Genomic DNA, 15315 nt, shown 5'->3' on the forward strand with positions numbered 1-15315 from the left:
ATGGAAAATAATTATAAAAACTGCATAAATTAAGTACTGAAAATTAATTAAAAAAAATTGAAAGTAAGTGAAGCAAAGTTGCAATTTTTCATAACACTATAACATTGACACTATTTAATTGTATGCAACTTTGTACGACAGACAATCCTTTCACAATAAAATATATATATTTGAATAGACCAAAGAAAGTGTTTAAAGTGGACTTATTGTTTAATATGTTCAATAGTTTTCGACTTCATTTTCTTGCAGCCAACGACCATTTCCCCACCCCAGCAGCCTTATTAGAAGAAGAAGAAGAAAGTTTGCAGAATATTTGATAATGCACATATTTTAAAAATTAGTCTATTTGAATAATTTTATAAATACTCTCTATATTATACTTTAAATATATCAATTTAAATATTATTTTAAATTCTATTTATACAAAGAAATTTTTTACTAATTAATTTATAAAATTAATATTTAATTATTTTAAAGTCCACCGTGTTGGAATTTTTTTATTGAATGAAGTGAAAAAATATTATGCAAAGTTGCAAACATTCCCTTAAATGTGTGTCCACATATATAAATTTCCATATTTAATAAGTATATATAAAAAAATTTATTAAACTAACTTAATTTTTTTAAAACTTTCATTAATTGTTTTATTGAATTTATTAAAAACCATTAATTTTATTTTTAATGACATCTTATTTTTTGAAATAATTTTTAATAATATCTTTTAGTAATAAATTAATTTTAAACTTTTAAATTTAATTTTTAGATCTGTTTTTTTTTTTAAAATAATTATTAGATCACTATATAAAATTTTGAATTTAATTTTTCTTATTAGTCCACCTAATAGAGACTGAGACGTGTATATTCTTTACATTTTTTTTTTCCATTTTTTATTATTTATTTATTTATTTTTCTGCTTGACTCCCTCAAAATTCCGCATTTCATCTTTTGGTCTCTGCCTCATGCCTCTCCTACTTCATCTAAAAGTCGCCCGTACGATACAGTGATCAAGAACACAAAAATGGAAGGCATCGATACCTGCATCCCAAACTGCCCTTATTGCCAGTATAGTCCAACACTTTACTACTTCTCTTTCTCTTCTTCTCCTTCTCAATGCCCTAATTGCCAAAATAATTGGTTTACATCCAACTACGGCATCCCCAGCTCTTCTACGTACGCTTATGAATCGCCACCTCCACCTCCACCTCCACCTCCACCGCCTCCTCCACCTCCTCCTCCACCTCCACCTCCACAACAACAACAATCATTGAAACCTCCCCCACCACCACAAACACGACCACAGCAAGGACGGCGACGACCGTCCAGAACAAGAAGCCAGATAGATGCAGGTCTTGCAGTGCAATATCGAAAAAGACAGGCTCAGGCGATGCCCCGTCTAACTGAAGTTGACATTCCTATCGGAGATAATCCAGATTGGAGTAAATTTTCTCTCTCATTCTTAATAAAAAAAGTTTTCTGTGTATATTTTTTTTAATCACCTGATTATTAATTTCTATACACAATGAATGCCAATACTCAACTTGATGTATTTATGAACAACAATTTGTATTTTAAAGGAAAAAAAAAAAACACATTTGGTGGATTTGTTAATCACGTTATTAAATAGGGATGCATAATCTTAGGTATTAGTTTAATTGCTAAGTGGATATGATCTCATCTTATTATCAATTGTTGATAATAATATGTAATTATCGACATCTATTAATATGGGCAATAATTGTAATTAATTGGTGAAGGAAAATAAAATATACATATCTGCTTTATATAAATATATCAATGAGTAATACCAAAAAAAATATATCAACTATTAAAAATTATTTATTTGAATGTTGACAAACATAAAATATTTATTTATTTTTATTTTAAAAAAATATTTACATTATTTTTACTAAAAGAAAAAAAGAAAAATATTTGTAAAGAAAAATTATGAAAAATAATATCTTTTAATTAAGAAATCATTCACTACATGTTCACTCTCACTTACAATAATACGGATCTCAACCGTTCATTTGATTGCAGGAGAGCCATCTCTTTATCTCATGGGATTGCAGTTTAGCATAGTGATCGTCTGGACTGCTATGATCATTCCCTCAACGCTTGCGGCGTTGATGGGTGGTGGCAATGTAAACAATAATATCATGCACGTAATTTTTGATGGGAAAGCATTGAATTACTGAAAATTGATATCTTTTTCTATTGCAAATGAGGTTGAGAAAGCTGAAGCAATCCAAAGTTCGCTCTTTACAGCAGCGATAAACACGTTCTCGCAGATTTTGTTGGGTTCTCAACTTCCGGTGGTGATGCAAATATCCGAAGCTTTCATCATCCCAGCCATCTCCATTGCTATATCAACTAATAATAAATTTAGTGCGACACTCACTCCTCGTCAGGTTGGTTGCCTATTTTGTCAATGCTATCTATCTATATCACGTACATAGAGATGGCATTTTTTTTAATCCAATTTAAGTATGTTTAATTCGAAATGATGCATAATTTGTTTAGATTTATACTAAATTAATAATGTTTTATCCATTTTAGTCAACTTGATCATCCCAACTTGAAAATTTGATCCAACTCGCTTGAATTGATATGAATATTAAATTAATAAAATTTATATATGAAGTTTTTTTTAAGATAATAATAATAATAATAATAATAATAATAATAATAATAATAATAATAATTCATCGTAACAATGGATCTCATAAATCCATTGTTAATACTTTTATCGATAAAGTGTTTAATAATATATTAAAATTTATCATTAAATTTTAAAATTAACTTTAAATTAGTGAAAGATTATGATTGCCACTAATATACGTTAGATCGTTGAATTCGGTGCTAAAAATCTTTTTTTTTTTATAGTTACCTATTTCCCACATTTTAACCTATAGAATATCTGTCTAATTAAAGTCCTCACTTGACTTTAAATTTTTAGGCCGAGAGATGTATGTCCACTTTTATTTAATTTCTGGCACATAGTATTGTTTTTCCCTGCAACAGAAAGAATCGTGCACATATCCCTTATCAAAAGGAAACAGACTTGAATTCAAAATTTTCCACTTTGATAATAAATATATTAAAAAAAAAAATCTAACGTCAATTAGGTTATTAAGAAGCAGTGCATATGGTTTAATTAATATATATTTTATTTTTTGTGGGTGGTCCTGTGCATTAGATGTTTAAAAGATCAATGAGACGTATACAAGGAGCAAGTATTATTGGGTCCTTCCTTCAAATCATCGTTGGTTTCTCTGGTCTAGGGGAGATTTTCGCAAGGTGGAATATTTTGTAATTTATTCAATATATAAAATAAATTTTAGTGGAATTTGGGATTTTTTTTTTTATTAAGAGCTTTAATTTGGATTTCTTATGATGCCAGCAAGCTTACCATTCTCTCTTCTATTCCTCTTGTGACTCTTATTGGACTTGGGCTTTATGACCGTGGATTCCCGCAGGCAAGGCCTATGCTTTATTCAATTGGTTTTTTTATAAAATAGACATAATTTGTAGGTTCCTTCCATAGTTATTTTATTTTTAATTTAATTTATTTTTTATTATTAAATTAAAATTTATCCATTCATTCAATGATATTCATTAATAAAATAAAATTTTCTTTATAAAAATTAAAGTTATGTTTTGTTAGCTGGAATATAATATTCCATCCAATTGCATGTTAATGTTGCAGTTTGTTCCATTAATTTGAAATTATACGTGATGTGATATTTCTTCAATTGGATTGATGCTTGTAGTTGGCAAAATGTATTGAAATTGGACTCCCAGCAGTAGCTATTGTGATTTTCTCAACCCAGGTAAGTTACATGGTTTATTAATTACTTATTTTCCAAGTTCTCTTGTAGTTGGATCTATCCTGTAATATGTAAGAATCAGATTTTTTTTTTCTTTTTACAATTTGTTTAGGCAAATTATATTATTCAGGTAAATTGTCAAAGTATTTTTTTTATAAGTACAAATTTTATTAATTATAAGACTAGAAAAAATTTAACATAAGTCGCTGACCAAATTGGATCGTTAGACCTTTTCATGATATTCTATTCAGATTACGATATATTAAGTGAAAAAACTTAAGGAAAAAAATAAAATATATTTGAATCCAAAACATGAATTTTCAAAATTTTTAAATTTATATGCACAATGTAATATTTTGGGTTATTTTTCATATAGAAATTCATATTATTAATGCAGTTCCTTCCCTATATTTGGAAACCAAAAAGACCTATGCTTGTTCGATCAGTTGTGATCACGATCTCGATTGCAATTGCATGGACCTTTGCAGAAATTTTGACCGTGGCTGGTGCATATAATAATGCATCTCAAGAGAAACAAAATAATTGTCGCACTGATCGTTCAGGGCTCATTCCTGCTGCACCTTGGTGAGATCAAATTTACCAACTACAACTTGATTTTCATTCTTGCTTTATCTTCTCACTTTACATGTTGAATTACATATATAATTGTTCCCTTCATATAATATTTTTTTACTTTGTATAAATATATAGTCGGTGTTAAAAGTGAAACAAAAGAGTTTAAACCTAGCTACTTTGTTTCCCTAAAATTTGAAGCTGCAACAATGAATTTGGCTTACCAAACTTTGACTATCAACAAGATTTCAGTTAGTTAAAGCAGCATGTACTAGCATAGGCAATGTTATCATAATTACAACAATTAGCATGATTATAGGAGATTTGTGTAGCATAATTATAGTAATTAGCATGATTATAAGAGATTTGTAATAATTATTATTCTTGTCTAAATTAGCTCATATTCTCATGTATAAATAGATGTAATATCTCTGTAAATAAGACACAGACAAATACACAATCATTTCCTTCATTACTTGTATTCTTTCTTCTAACATGGTATCAGAGCCGTAAAACTTTTATTTCTAGTTTCTGGAATTTCTCTCCTCTTCTAATATGGTATCAGAGCCTAAAATTTGAAGCTACAACAATGAATTTGGCTTACCAAACTTTGACTATCAACAAGATTTCAATTAGTTAAAGCAGCATGTAATAGCATAGGCAATGTTAGCATAATTATAGCAATTAGCATGATTATAGGAGATTTGTATAGCATAATTATAGCAATTAGCATGATTATAGGAGATTTGTGTAGCATAATTACAACAATTATTATTCTTGTCTAAATTAGCTCATATTCTCATGTATAAATAGATGTAATATCTCTGTAAATAAGACACAGACAAATACACAATCATTTCTTTCATTACTTATATTCTTTCTTCTAACATGGTATCAGAGCCATAAAACTTTTATTTCTAGTTTCTAGAATTTCTCTTCTCTCTCTACAACCTGTTCTGGTTCATTCTTTCATTCCTCTTATTATACTTTTTTTTTTCTCCTTATCTTGTTATCAATGGAGAAATATGATATTTCAAAACCTATTGCAACAGTTCTGACTGGTTCCAACTATAATCTTTGGGTTTAAGGAATGAAAAGTTTTTTGATAGCTTGCAAGCTTTGACGTATTATTCTGGAGATATCACTACGCCTACAAGAAACGATGGCGATGCAAAATTCTTGGCCGTCTTGAGGATTGGGATAGTAAAAATCATCAGATCATCACCTAGTTTCGTAATACCTCTGTCTCGTCCATCCACATCCAATTTGCTAATCATGACTCTGCAAAAGAAATCTGGGATTTTTTGGCTAATCGATATCAGACCACTGGACTTGCCCACTATTATCAGTTGTGGACTACTCTTCGTAATCTGAAACAAGAAGCAGGTCAATTTGTGAATGATTTTCTTGCCCAGGTCCAATCCATTTGGAATCAAATATCTTAGGCCAAAATCAGTGAAGATCATCTTCATCTCATTCAAGTTCTAATGGCTCTTCGATTAGAATATGAGGCCGTTCGAGCGTTCCTGCTACATCGAAATCCACTCCCATCATTGGATACTGCTATTCAAGAGATTATTTTTGAAGAGACTCGTCTCAGTTTGGATAAAACTCCTCAATTTGAAACTGCTCTTGCAACTACTCGATCCTCACATCAGAAATCTAGCAATTAACTCTGTAAGTATTGTAATCAAATTGGTCATACTTTTGCATATTGTCCTACTATAGAATGCAGATATTATCATGGTTACGGTCATATTCTTGAACATTGTCCCACATGCCCTCCAAGACCAAAAGGAGGGCATTCTAAATTCAAGAATGTCTCAAAGCCTGGATCTTCCTCTATCACTACTGTTGCTGCTACTGAGGGTTCTATTGCCATCACCATGAGTGATCTTGAGGCACTATTCAAACAGGTTATCTCTTCTAATTCTCCTGCTGCCATGTCTGCCACTCCGGGTAATTCTTATTGGCTTTTTGACTATGCATATTGTAATCATATGACTACTAGTATTAAATTCTTGTCTTCTGCAAAACCTGTATCTTCCTTACCACCAATCCATACTGCAATGGTACTAAAATGACCATCACACATACTGGTCATGTGTCTACCTCAAATCTTCATCTCCCTGACACCTATTATATCCCTAATTTGGCACTTAATCTTATTTCTGTTGGTTAGTTGTGTGAAAAAGGACTAAATGTTATTTTTTTTTCCCCATGGTGTCCAGGTACAGGATGCACAAACGGGATAGAATCTTGGGGAGGGTCGCAAAGTGGGTTGATTATTTAAGCTTGCATCTTTACATCTTCCTTAGAGATTTGTGTCTGCAGCTACAATCCCTAATTCCTCCATTCACTAATGGCATCTTCATCTTGGTCATGCTTCTGCCAGTAAAATTCAACCTTTAATTTCTTGTGGATTATTAGGATCTACTAAGTTTGAGTCATTTAATTGTTTAAATTGTCAGCTTGCAAAACAACCGGCATTATCTTTTTCTCATAATAATACTACTTCAGACACTCCTTTTGGTTTAATTCATTCTGACATTTGGGGTCCTTCTCCTATTTCTTCAATAAATGATTTTCATTATTTTGTGATATTTATTGATCATTATTCTCGGTTTATTTGGATATATTTTTTGAAACATCGATATGAGTTATCACAAATTTACATCACATTTGCAAAAATGATTAAAACTCAGTTCTCTTGTGACATTAAAATTCTCCGAACAGACAATGCCATGGAATATCGGGATTCTTCTTTATTTCAGTTTCTTAGTCAACAAGGCACCGTTGTTTAACGTTCTTGTTCTCACATCTCTATTACTGCGAATTGGATAGGTTCAGGTCAAAGTTCATTCTAGGCATTTCTCTCTTTATGGGTCTCTCTATTAATAAATACTTCAATAATTATGATTTATTTTCTGGTCAAGTTCTTCCTCTTTCTAGATCCTCCTGGGTGAGTATTCAATTACAGATGCCTATTGAAGTTCATGTAACATATTAAGGGACTCGTACACTATAGATTTTTCTTCTTTTTTTTTTGGGTTTCAGTTCAAAGAAATAATGCAAGTAATTTTCTCATCCGCATCAACGACTGCAACTATATTAGCTTTCCTTTTTGATCTCCTAACTCCCAAAGAGAAGCTGAAGAAAGAGAGGCCAATGGCGAGGAAGGAGGAGGAGAAGAAGGAGGACGTGGTGGAGCCGTTGAGGCATTGAAGGAGGATTGGAAGATTTATCTTTGCTTCAACACGTTCAAATTTGGTCTACCTTAGGGATTAAATCGTTCTCGTATGAGCGGATAGACTTTTATAGTTTGTTGTAATTACATTTTCGTTAGAAATTTATAGGTATTGGAAAGGCACACTTAAATGGTGTCAAAGGTAACAATGATGCCATTAAAATCATCGCTTTGGTGAGATCTTTCAAGTTTCAAATGAAACCAATTAAATCACATATGGTGTCAAAGGTTATTACTTCAACAATCTTAGTTATAAGTTTTCTATACTATTATCTTGAATCTTCTACATTAATTACACAATCAAACATACATCTCCACCACCATAGAAGCAATTTCCTCCTCCTTTGTGTTTGCCTCTAATTATTAGGAACCTCTCTCTCTGTTGACCCACCCCTCTTGTGGTGTCTCTTGACATTAAAAACTATTTCACTAATGAAAGGTGCTCATATTCACCAACTATTGGATATGGAAATTCTTATTCCTTTTAGGTGAAGTAAAAAAGAAAAATGTAGAAATTTTGATGTTTCGGAAAAGTTTTTGAGGGTAAAACAATCTTTAATAAGTAATCATGGTTAATCAAATGCTAAATATTGTTTTGTTCTTAATGTTTTAGGTTGTATATGTTGCATTTCGCCTTTGTTTAATTTAAAATGGATAAAAAATTAATTTGATCTTTGTATTTGACACAAAACTTAATTGGCAAAATATTCAATTTAACCTCTGTACTTACTGGAGAAGTTCAGTTTAGCCCATTTTTAATTTTTTTTATCTAAAATAACTTAAAATTTTCATTTTTAATTCAATTTAACCCAAAAATCAAAATTGTTGGGCTAAATTTGTTGATTTCTTGATTTGAATTAAAAATCAAGAAATTCAATTTCTTAATTTTGGAGTCAAATTTCTTGATTTCTTTATTTAAACCTAAATATTAAGAAGCTCAATTTTTTCATTTTATTAATTTTTAGGTTAAATTGAGCTTAAATTGAAATTTCTGGATTAAACTTATGAAAAAAAATTAAAAAGAACTAAATTAAACTTTTTCAATAAGTATAGGGGTGTAATTGAACTTTAAGCCAAACTTAATTTAACACATAACAACTCCTATTTTTAGCAACAATTTATTAATATAAATTAGGAAAACTTAGCATAGACAAGTTCAATTACACCCTGGTCAATCGAAAAACCCCATACACTCAAACCTAAAACTTAGCATGCTAAGTGCACAAACCTTACAAAAGGAAATACAGCCAAGATCAAATAGAGTTCAGCTACAAAAATGAAAATAACGTTGCAACAATAGCTCAAAACCAAAGCATAAAGAAAACCCAATCAGCATAAACAAATAAATAAGGTCCCTGGCATAAACTAGCATCAAAACTAAGCACATCAATGCCCACTATCAACGACCATTATGTAGTATCAAAAATTCTAGAAAAAGCCTCATCCTAGCAACATCAACCAAGGACCACTCCAAAGATGATGGATATTTCATGAAACAAATGGTCCTGCAATCAATACATGTATAATAAAAAGAGTGGACAAACCCAATTTCAGTTTTGCTATTTTTTGGTTACCAAATTCAACGTTTACTTTACTTTCTTGTACACTTAAAAGGCCCTTGATTTTGGAATAATTTTCCTTTCAAATTCTGTTTCTTTTTTCTTATTTATGATCATTGGAGCCAGCGGATACCTAGTTAAAAATAGAGTTTGAAAATTGTATGGTGATTGCTGATTCCTTGACATATTTCAGATGAGTATGAAAATTCTGCAAGGAAGGTAAAGAAACTAAGACAAGCCAAGCCAAAGCAAAGTAGTATTAGTATTATGCTATAAATGGCTTCCACTTATATTCGAATTTGAGACTTCACAGCATTGGAGATAACTCTAGTATTGTTGAAGCAGTGGGTGTAGAATAGGCTTTGAGGCGTGATGAATCACTATCTTTAAGGTATTAATTGCCTCCACTAGATTGCTGCAGGGTTATGGCAATATACATCCAGGATACAACAAAGCTTTGAAATCTGTGACAATGACTCTGAAGATTTCCCTTAAGAACTTTTTATATGAACTGAATTTAGAGAGATTAGAAGAAAAGAAGAAGAAGTAGAAGTAGTATATCTGGATAGAAAAAGCTCATCCATATTTATAAAGAATGAAAAGTCATGGCACCTTTACTAGATAGACACATATGTCTATCTCCAATAGATACAACTGTTTATGTAATAGACATGTCTGTTTATTAAAAGATACCTATACAAATAGTTGTGACTATTTGTATAGACATATCTGTTTATTAACAGACACCTATACAAATAGTTATGACTTTTTGTATAGAATAGACATGTCTGTTTATTAACAGATACCTATACAAACAGTTGGAACTGTTTGTATAGAATTGATATGTCTGTCTATTAACAGACACATCTACTTGTTAAGTGTCATAATAGAATAATATATGTTGAATTATATATATATATATATATATATATATATATATATATATATATATATATATATATATATAATTCTATACATATTTCACTCTTGTCATTCCTTCACTTTCTTATATTTTAACAATATAGGAATTCTTTCTCTCTATACTATCTAACATACAAGCTATTTATAACAATCCCCCACTTAGCTTGTATTGTTAGATTCCATTGTTTCATGCATAATGAAAAGTATCTTTCGATTTAAACTTTTCCTTAGTGTAAGTATTTCAAAGTTCTAAAAAAATCATGGTAGCCTTAGCTTAAACCTAGATTCCTATTAAATAAAACCGGAAATACTACACACACGAATTAATTAGTTCAACTTAAAAAGTTCACCAAAATTTTAGCACGAATATGGCCTTGTGCTACCTCATGTTTTCATGAACATTTACAAAAGTTATTCTCACTTTTGTTGAAGCGGCACCACTTCCTATGTTCATATAGGTGAAGTGTCCTTTGTAATAATTTTAAACTTCATTAAGATTATAAATACTCATCCTCATTCCATTAACTTTATACACTAAGTACTTAATTATAACATTTACTAATGACTTGTTGTTATCCTTTAAACTTTATTTAGTAATAATACTATAAAGTAGGGTTCCCATCATTAGTAAATTTAATGGAATATTTTTAATCCTAATCCAGCACATGTATTTTTTATCATATCTCTCGAGAGCCCTTTTGTAAACGGATCTGCCAGATTATTACAAGACTTGACATAAGTAATAGTAATAATTCCATCAGAGATTAATTGTCTCACATAATCATGTCTTAAGCTAATATGTCTAGACTTACCATTATAAATTTTATTATAAGCTCTAGACATTGTTGCTTGACTATCACAATGTAAGGAAACAGTAGGCATCGGTTGTGGCCACAACTTGATATCTAATAAAAAATTTCTTAGCCATTCTTCCTCCTTACCAACTGCTGCTAGAGCTATAAATTCTGATTCCATTGTAGAATGGGTTATACAAGTTTGTTTCTTTGATGCCCAAGAAATAACACATCCTCCTAAGGTAAAAACCCAACCGGAAGTTGATTGATTATCATTAATACTAGTTATCCAGCTAGCATCTGTATAACCTTCTAACACAATTAGAAATTTATTATAAAATAAACCAAAGTTCATAGTTCTTTTTAAATAACCAAGAACTCTTGAAATTGCTTTCCAATGTTCAATACTAGGCTTACTAGTGTATCTTGATAATTTACATAATGCAAAAGCAATATCAGGTCTAGTGCAATGCATAGCATACATTAAGCTACCAATTGTACTAGCATACTCAATTTGAGCAATTGCTCTGCCAGAATTTTCAGTTAATTTGGAAGAAACATCATATGGAGTTTTTGCTTCTTTGACTTTTAAATGATTAAATTTATTTAATATTTTCTCAATATAATGAGATTGGCAAAGAGCAAAACCCCCACTATGTTTTTTTACTTTGATACCTAAGATTGTATTTACCTCTTTTAAATCTTTCATTTTAAATTTTGAGGTTAGATACTTCTTTGTATCATTCACACCTTCCATATTTGTTCCAATTATAATCATATCATCAACATAAAGACAAATTATCACACCAAAATGATCTGTAAATTTAGAATAAATACATTTATCAGCACTATTATGTTTAAAGCCATATTCCAAAATTGCAGAATCAAATTTCTCATGCCATTGTTTCGGTGCTTGTTTTAAACTATATAAAGATTTAATTAATTTACAAACTTTTCTTTCATTCCCTGGTAAAACAAATCCTTCTGGTTGCTCCATATAAACTTCTTCTTCTAAGTCACCATTTAGAAAGGCTGTCTTAACATCCATTTGATGTACATATAAATTATATATTGATACTAAAGATAAAAGTACTCTAATAGATGTTATTCTAGCCACTGGTGCATATGTATCAAAGTAGTCAATTCCCTCTTTTTGTTTAAAACCCTTTGCAACCAATCTAGCTTTAAAAGTTTGAATCGATCCATCTGTTTTATATTTTCTTCTGAAAACCCATTTACATCCTATTGGTTTGGAACCAGGTGGCAAATCAACTAGAACCCATGTATTATTAAATAATAATGAATCCATTTCATCATTGATTGCCTCTTTCCAAAAGGCCACATCCCTTGTAGTCATTGCCTCTTGAAACATTTTAGGATCATCTTCTACATTTAACAAAATTGGTATTTTGTTAAGTACAACTAACCTATTGCCTTCTACTAGAAAAACAATAGCCTGAGAAGATATAAAATCTGGATGTAAATTCTTTTCTTTTCTAATACGTTGACTTGTTCTAATTTTATTAGAAGAATCTAACTTTCTTTTATTACTAGACGTCGATTCAAAATTAATATCAATACTAGAACCATTGCTTTGACTTGAACTACTCATGGGCTCATGTATAGGGTCATTATGAAATTTATTTTCAATAAATTCAACATCCCTAGATTCTACAATTACATTTAAGTCTAAATTTAAAATTCTATAAGCTTTGGAATTTTCAGCATAACCAACAAAAACTCCTTTCAAAGCTCTAGGACCTAATTTAGTCCTTTTAGGATCTGAAACTCTATAATATGCTAAACAGCCCCATACTCTTAGATAGTTCAAGTTAGGTTTTCTATTTTTCCATAATTCATATGGAGAAATCTTAAATTTTCTAGAAGGAATTCTATTATGTAAGTGACAAGCAGTAAGTAAAGCTTCTCCCCATAAGTTTGTTGGCAAATTAGATTTCACAAGCATAGAATTAAGCATATCCACTAAGGTTCTATTCTTTCTTTCTGCCAACCCATTTTGTTGTGGTGTATAAGGTGCACTTATTTGATGTATAATTCCATTTTCTTCACAAAATGAAGAAAATTCAATGGAAAAATACTCACCACCTCCGTCACTTCTTAAAATTTTGATTTTTTTTTCCTTTTTGATTCTCAACTTCAGATTTATAAATCTGAGACATTTGGAATGCTTTATCTTTATTTTTCATTAAATAAACATAAGTATATTTGGAGAAATCATCTATGAAAGTTATAAAATATCTATTTCCTCCTTTAGTCAATATTCCATTTAATTCACAAATATCAGAATGCACAAGTTCTAATAACTTAGAACATCTTTCAACTTTTGGAAAAGATTTCTTAATCATTTTTGCTTGTATACAGATTTCACAAGATTTTTTATTATCATCTATATATGAAATTAAACCATGTTTAGCCATAAATTTTAAAGATTTAAAACTAATATGTGCTAACTTGATCATGCCATAAAGATAAAGATGACTCAACAGTATAAACAGAAATATTCATATTATTATTAATACTGAGTTTAAACATTCCATCACATGAGTAACCTTTTCCCACAAATAGTCCATTTATGGACACAATTATTTTATCGGACTCCAGAACAACCTTATAACCTTTCTTACACAATAGACTAGCAGACACAAGATTTTTCCTTATTTCTGGCACATACAACATATTTACTAATTATAGCTTCTTTCCAGAAGTGAAGTTTAATTCAACACTTCCTTTTCCCACCACTTTAGCGGAATCATGATTGCCCATTAGAACTTTCTGCCCATTTACAACTTCTTCATAATTTTTAAATTGAGTCTTATCATTGCAAACATGAACAGTAGCCCCAGAATCATACCACCAATCATTGGATTTGGTTGTTGTAGCCATATTGAGTTCTGTTACCATTCCAATATGCAAATCTGATATCATTGCAATCAATTCAGTAGTTTGTTCAACTATATTTGCTTTATTGGAATTCTGAGCACTATTATTCGTATCTTCTTTCTTATGTTTCTTTAGAAACCTGCATTCACGTTTGTAGTGCCCTTTCTTGCCACAATTGTAACAAGTTCTTCCTTTCTTTGATTTGCTATTGCTGCCATAACTAGTACTGTTGCCTGCTGCTTCAGAAAACTTTCCCTTACTTCCAGAATTTTTCTTTTGAAAATTCTGACTTTCTTGCACAAAATTAACTTTTGTAGTAGATTCAGAAACAAATTTCTTATCATGATTTCTTGTCTCTTCTTCAATGCGCAAGTGTTTCTGAATCTGTTCGAGAGAAAAATCTTCTGTGGTATGCAGTAATTTCTTCCTATAATCATTCCAACTAGGAGGAAGTTTTGCTATTATTCCTCCTACTTGCAACGATTCAGGAACTATTACTTTCAAATCTTTAAGTTTTGAAACAAGGACATGTAACTCATGGACTTGATCCATAACAGATATATTATCAACCATTTGGAATTCAAAATATTTCATGATGAGAAATTTATCCACACCTTGTTTTTCTGAGTTGTATTTGAACTCCAGTGATTTCCAGATTTCCATTGGAGACTTGACAGAAGTAAATAGATCATATAGCCTATCTGACAAGTTGTTAAGAATATGACCTCTGCATAGCAATTCATCTTCTTCACATTTGTCTCGATCTGCTTTCACTTGTTCAGAATCTTCTGGAGTTGGTGGTGAAATAGCAAGCAGACTTGGATCAAGTATATAAGAAATCTTCAATGTGGTGAGTAGGAATAGCATCTTGTCTTTCCAGTGAACATAGTTTGTCCCATCAAAACGATCAAGCTTCACAAACTCTTGATTCATCACGGAAACAGCCTTGGACTCCATTGCAATTAATACCTTAAAATTGTTGAAGCAGTGGGTGTAGAATAGGCTTTGAGGCGTGATGAATCACTATCTTTAAGGTATTAATTGCCCCCACTAGGTTGCTGCAGGGTTATAGCAATATACCTCCAGGATACAACAAAGCCTGAAATCTGCAGACAGCAACTCCTGAAGATTTCCCTTAAGAACTTTTTATATGAACTGAATTTAGAGAGATTAGAAGAAAAGAAGAAGAAGTAGAAGTAGTATATCTGGATTGAAAAAGCTCATCCATATTTATAAAGAATGAAAAGTCATGGCACCTTTACTAGATAGACACATCTGTCTATCTCCAATAGATACAACTGTTTATGTAATAAACATGTCTGTTTATTAAAAGATACCTATACAAATAGTTGTGACTATTTGTATAGACATATCTGTTTATTAACAGACACCTATACAAATAGTTATGACTTTTTGTATAGAATAGACATGTCTGTTTATTAACAGATACCTATACAAACAGTTGTGACTGTTTGTATAGAATTGATATGTCT

At 30.7% G+C, this 15315-nt stretch overlaps 1 protein-coding gene across 2 annotated transcripts; it reads left to right on the forward strand.

Annotated features, from left to right (window-relative positions):
• Positions 1-938: 938 nt before the first annotated feature.
• Positions 939-4733, forward strand: LOC110645385 (nucleobase-ascorbate transporter 4). 2 transcript variants are annotated; one of them, XM_021798531.2, is made up of 7 exons: positions 939-1436; positions 2038-2141; positions 2226-2408; positions 3197-3297; positions 3401-3476; positions 3771-3830; positions 4225-4725. In XM_021798531.2, the coding sequence occupies exons 1-7, from the start codon at positions 1019-1021 to the stop codon at positions 4414-4416; spliced, it is 1134 nt and encodes a 377-aa protein (XP_021654223.2). In that variant the 5' UTR covers positions 939-1018; the 3' UTR covers positions 4417-4725. The 2 variants fall into 2 exon arrangements, with proteins under 2 accessions (XP_021654223.2, XP_058008035.1); XM_058152052.1 differs by lacking the exons at positions 3197-3297; positions 3401-3476 and having other exon boundaries at positions 4225-4733.
• Positions 4734-15315: the final 10582 nt, after the last annotated feature.

Source organism: Hevea brasiliensis, chromosome 8 (genome assembly GCF_030052815.1).
Source record: "Hevea brasiliensis isolate MT/VB/25A 57/8 chromosome 8, ASM3005281v1, whole genome shotgun sequence".
NCBI lineage: Eukaryota > Viridiplantae > Streptophyta > Magnoliopsida > Malpighiales > Euphorbiaceae > Hevea > Hevea brasiliensis.

Excerpts from the sequence above, each read along its gene's own strand:
- LOC110645385 (XM_021798531.2), top strand. The coding sequence starts at position 1,019 with ATGGAAGGCATCGATACCTGCATCCCAAACTGCCCTTATTGCCAGTAT. Across the intron at positions 1,437-2,037 it reads CGGAGATAATCCAGATTGGA|GAGAGCCATCTCTTTATCTC; the intron begins GTAAATTTTCTC and ends ATTTGATTGCAG. Across the intron at positions 2,142-2,225 it reads CGTTGATGGGTGGTGGCAAT|GTTGAGAAAGCTGAAGCAAT; the intron begins GTAAACAATAAT and ends ATTGCAAATGAG.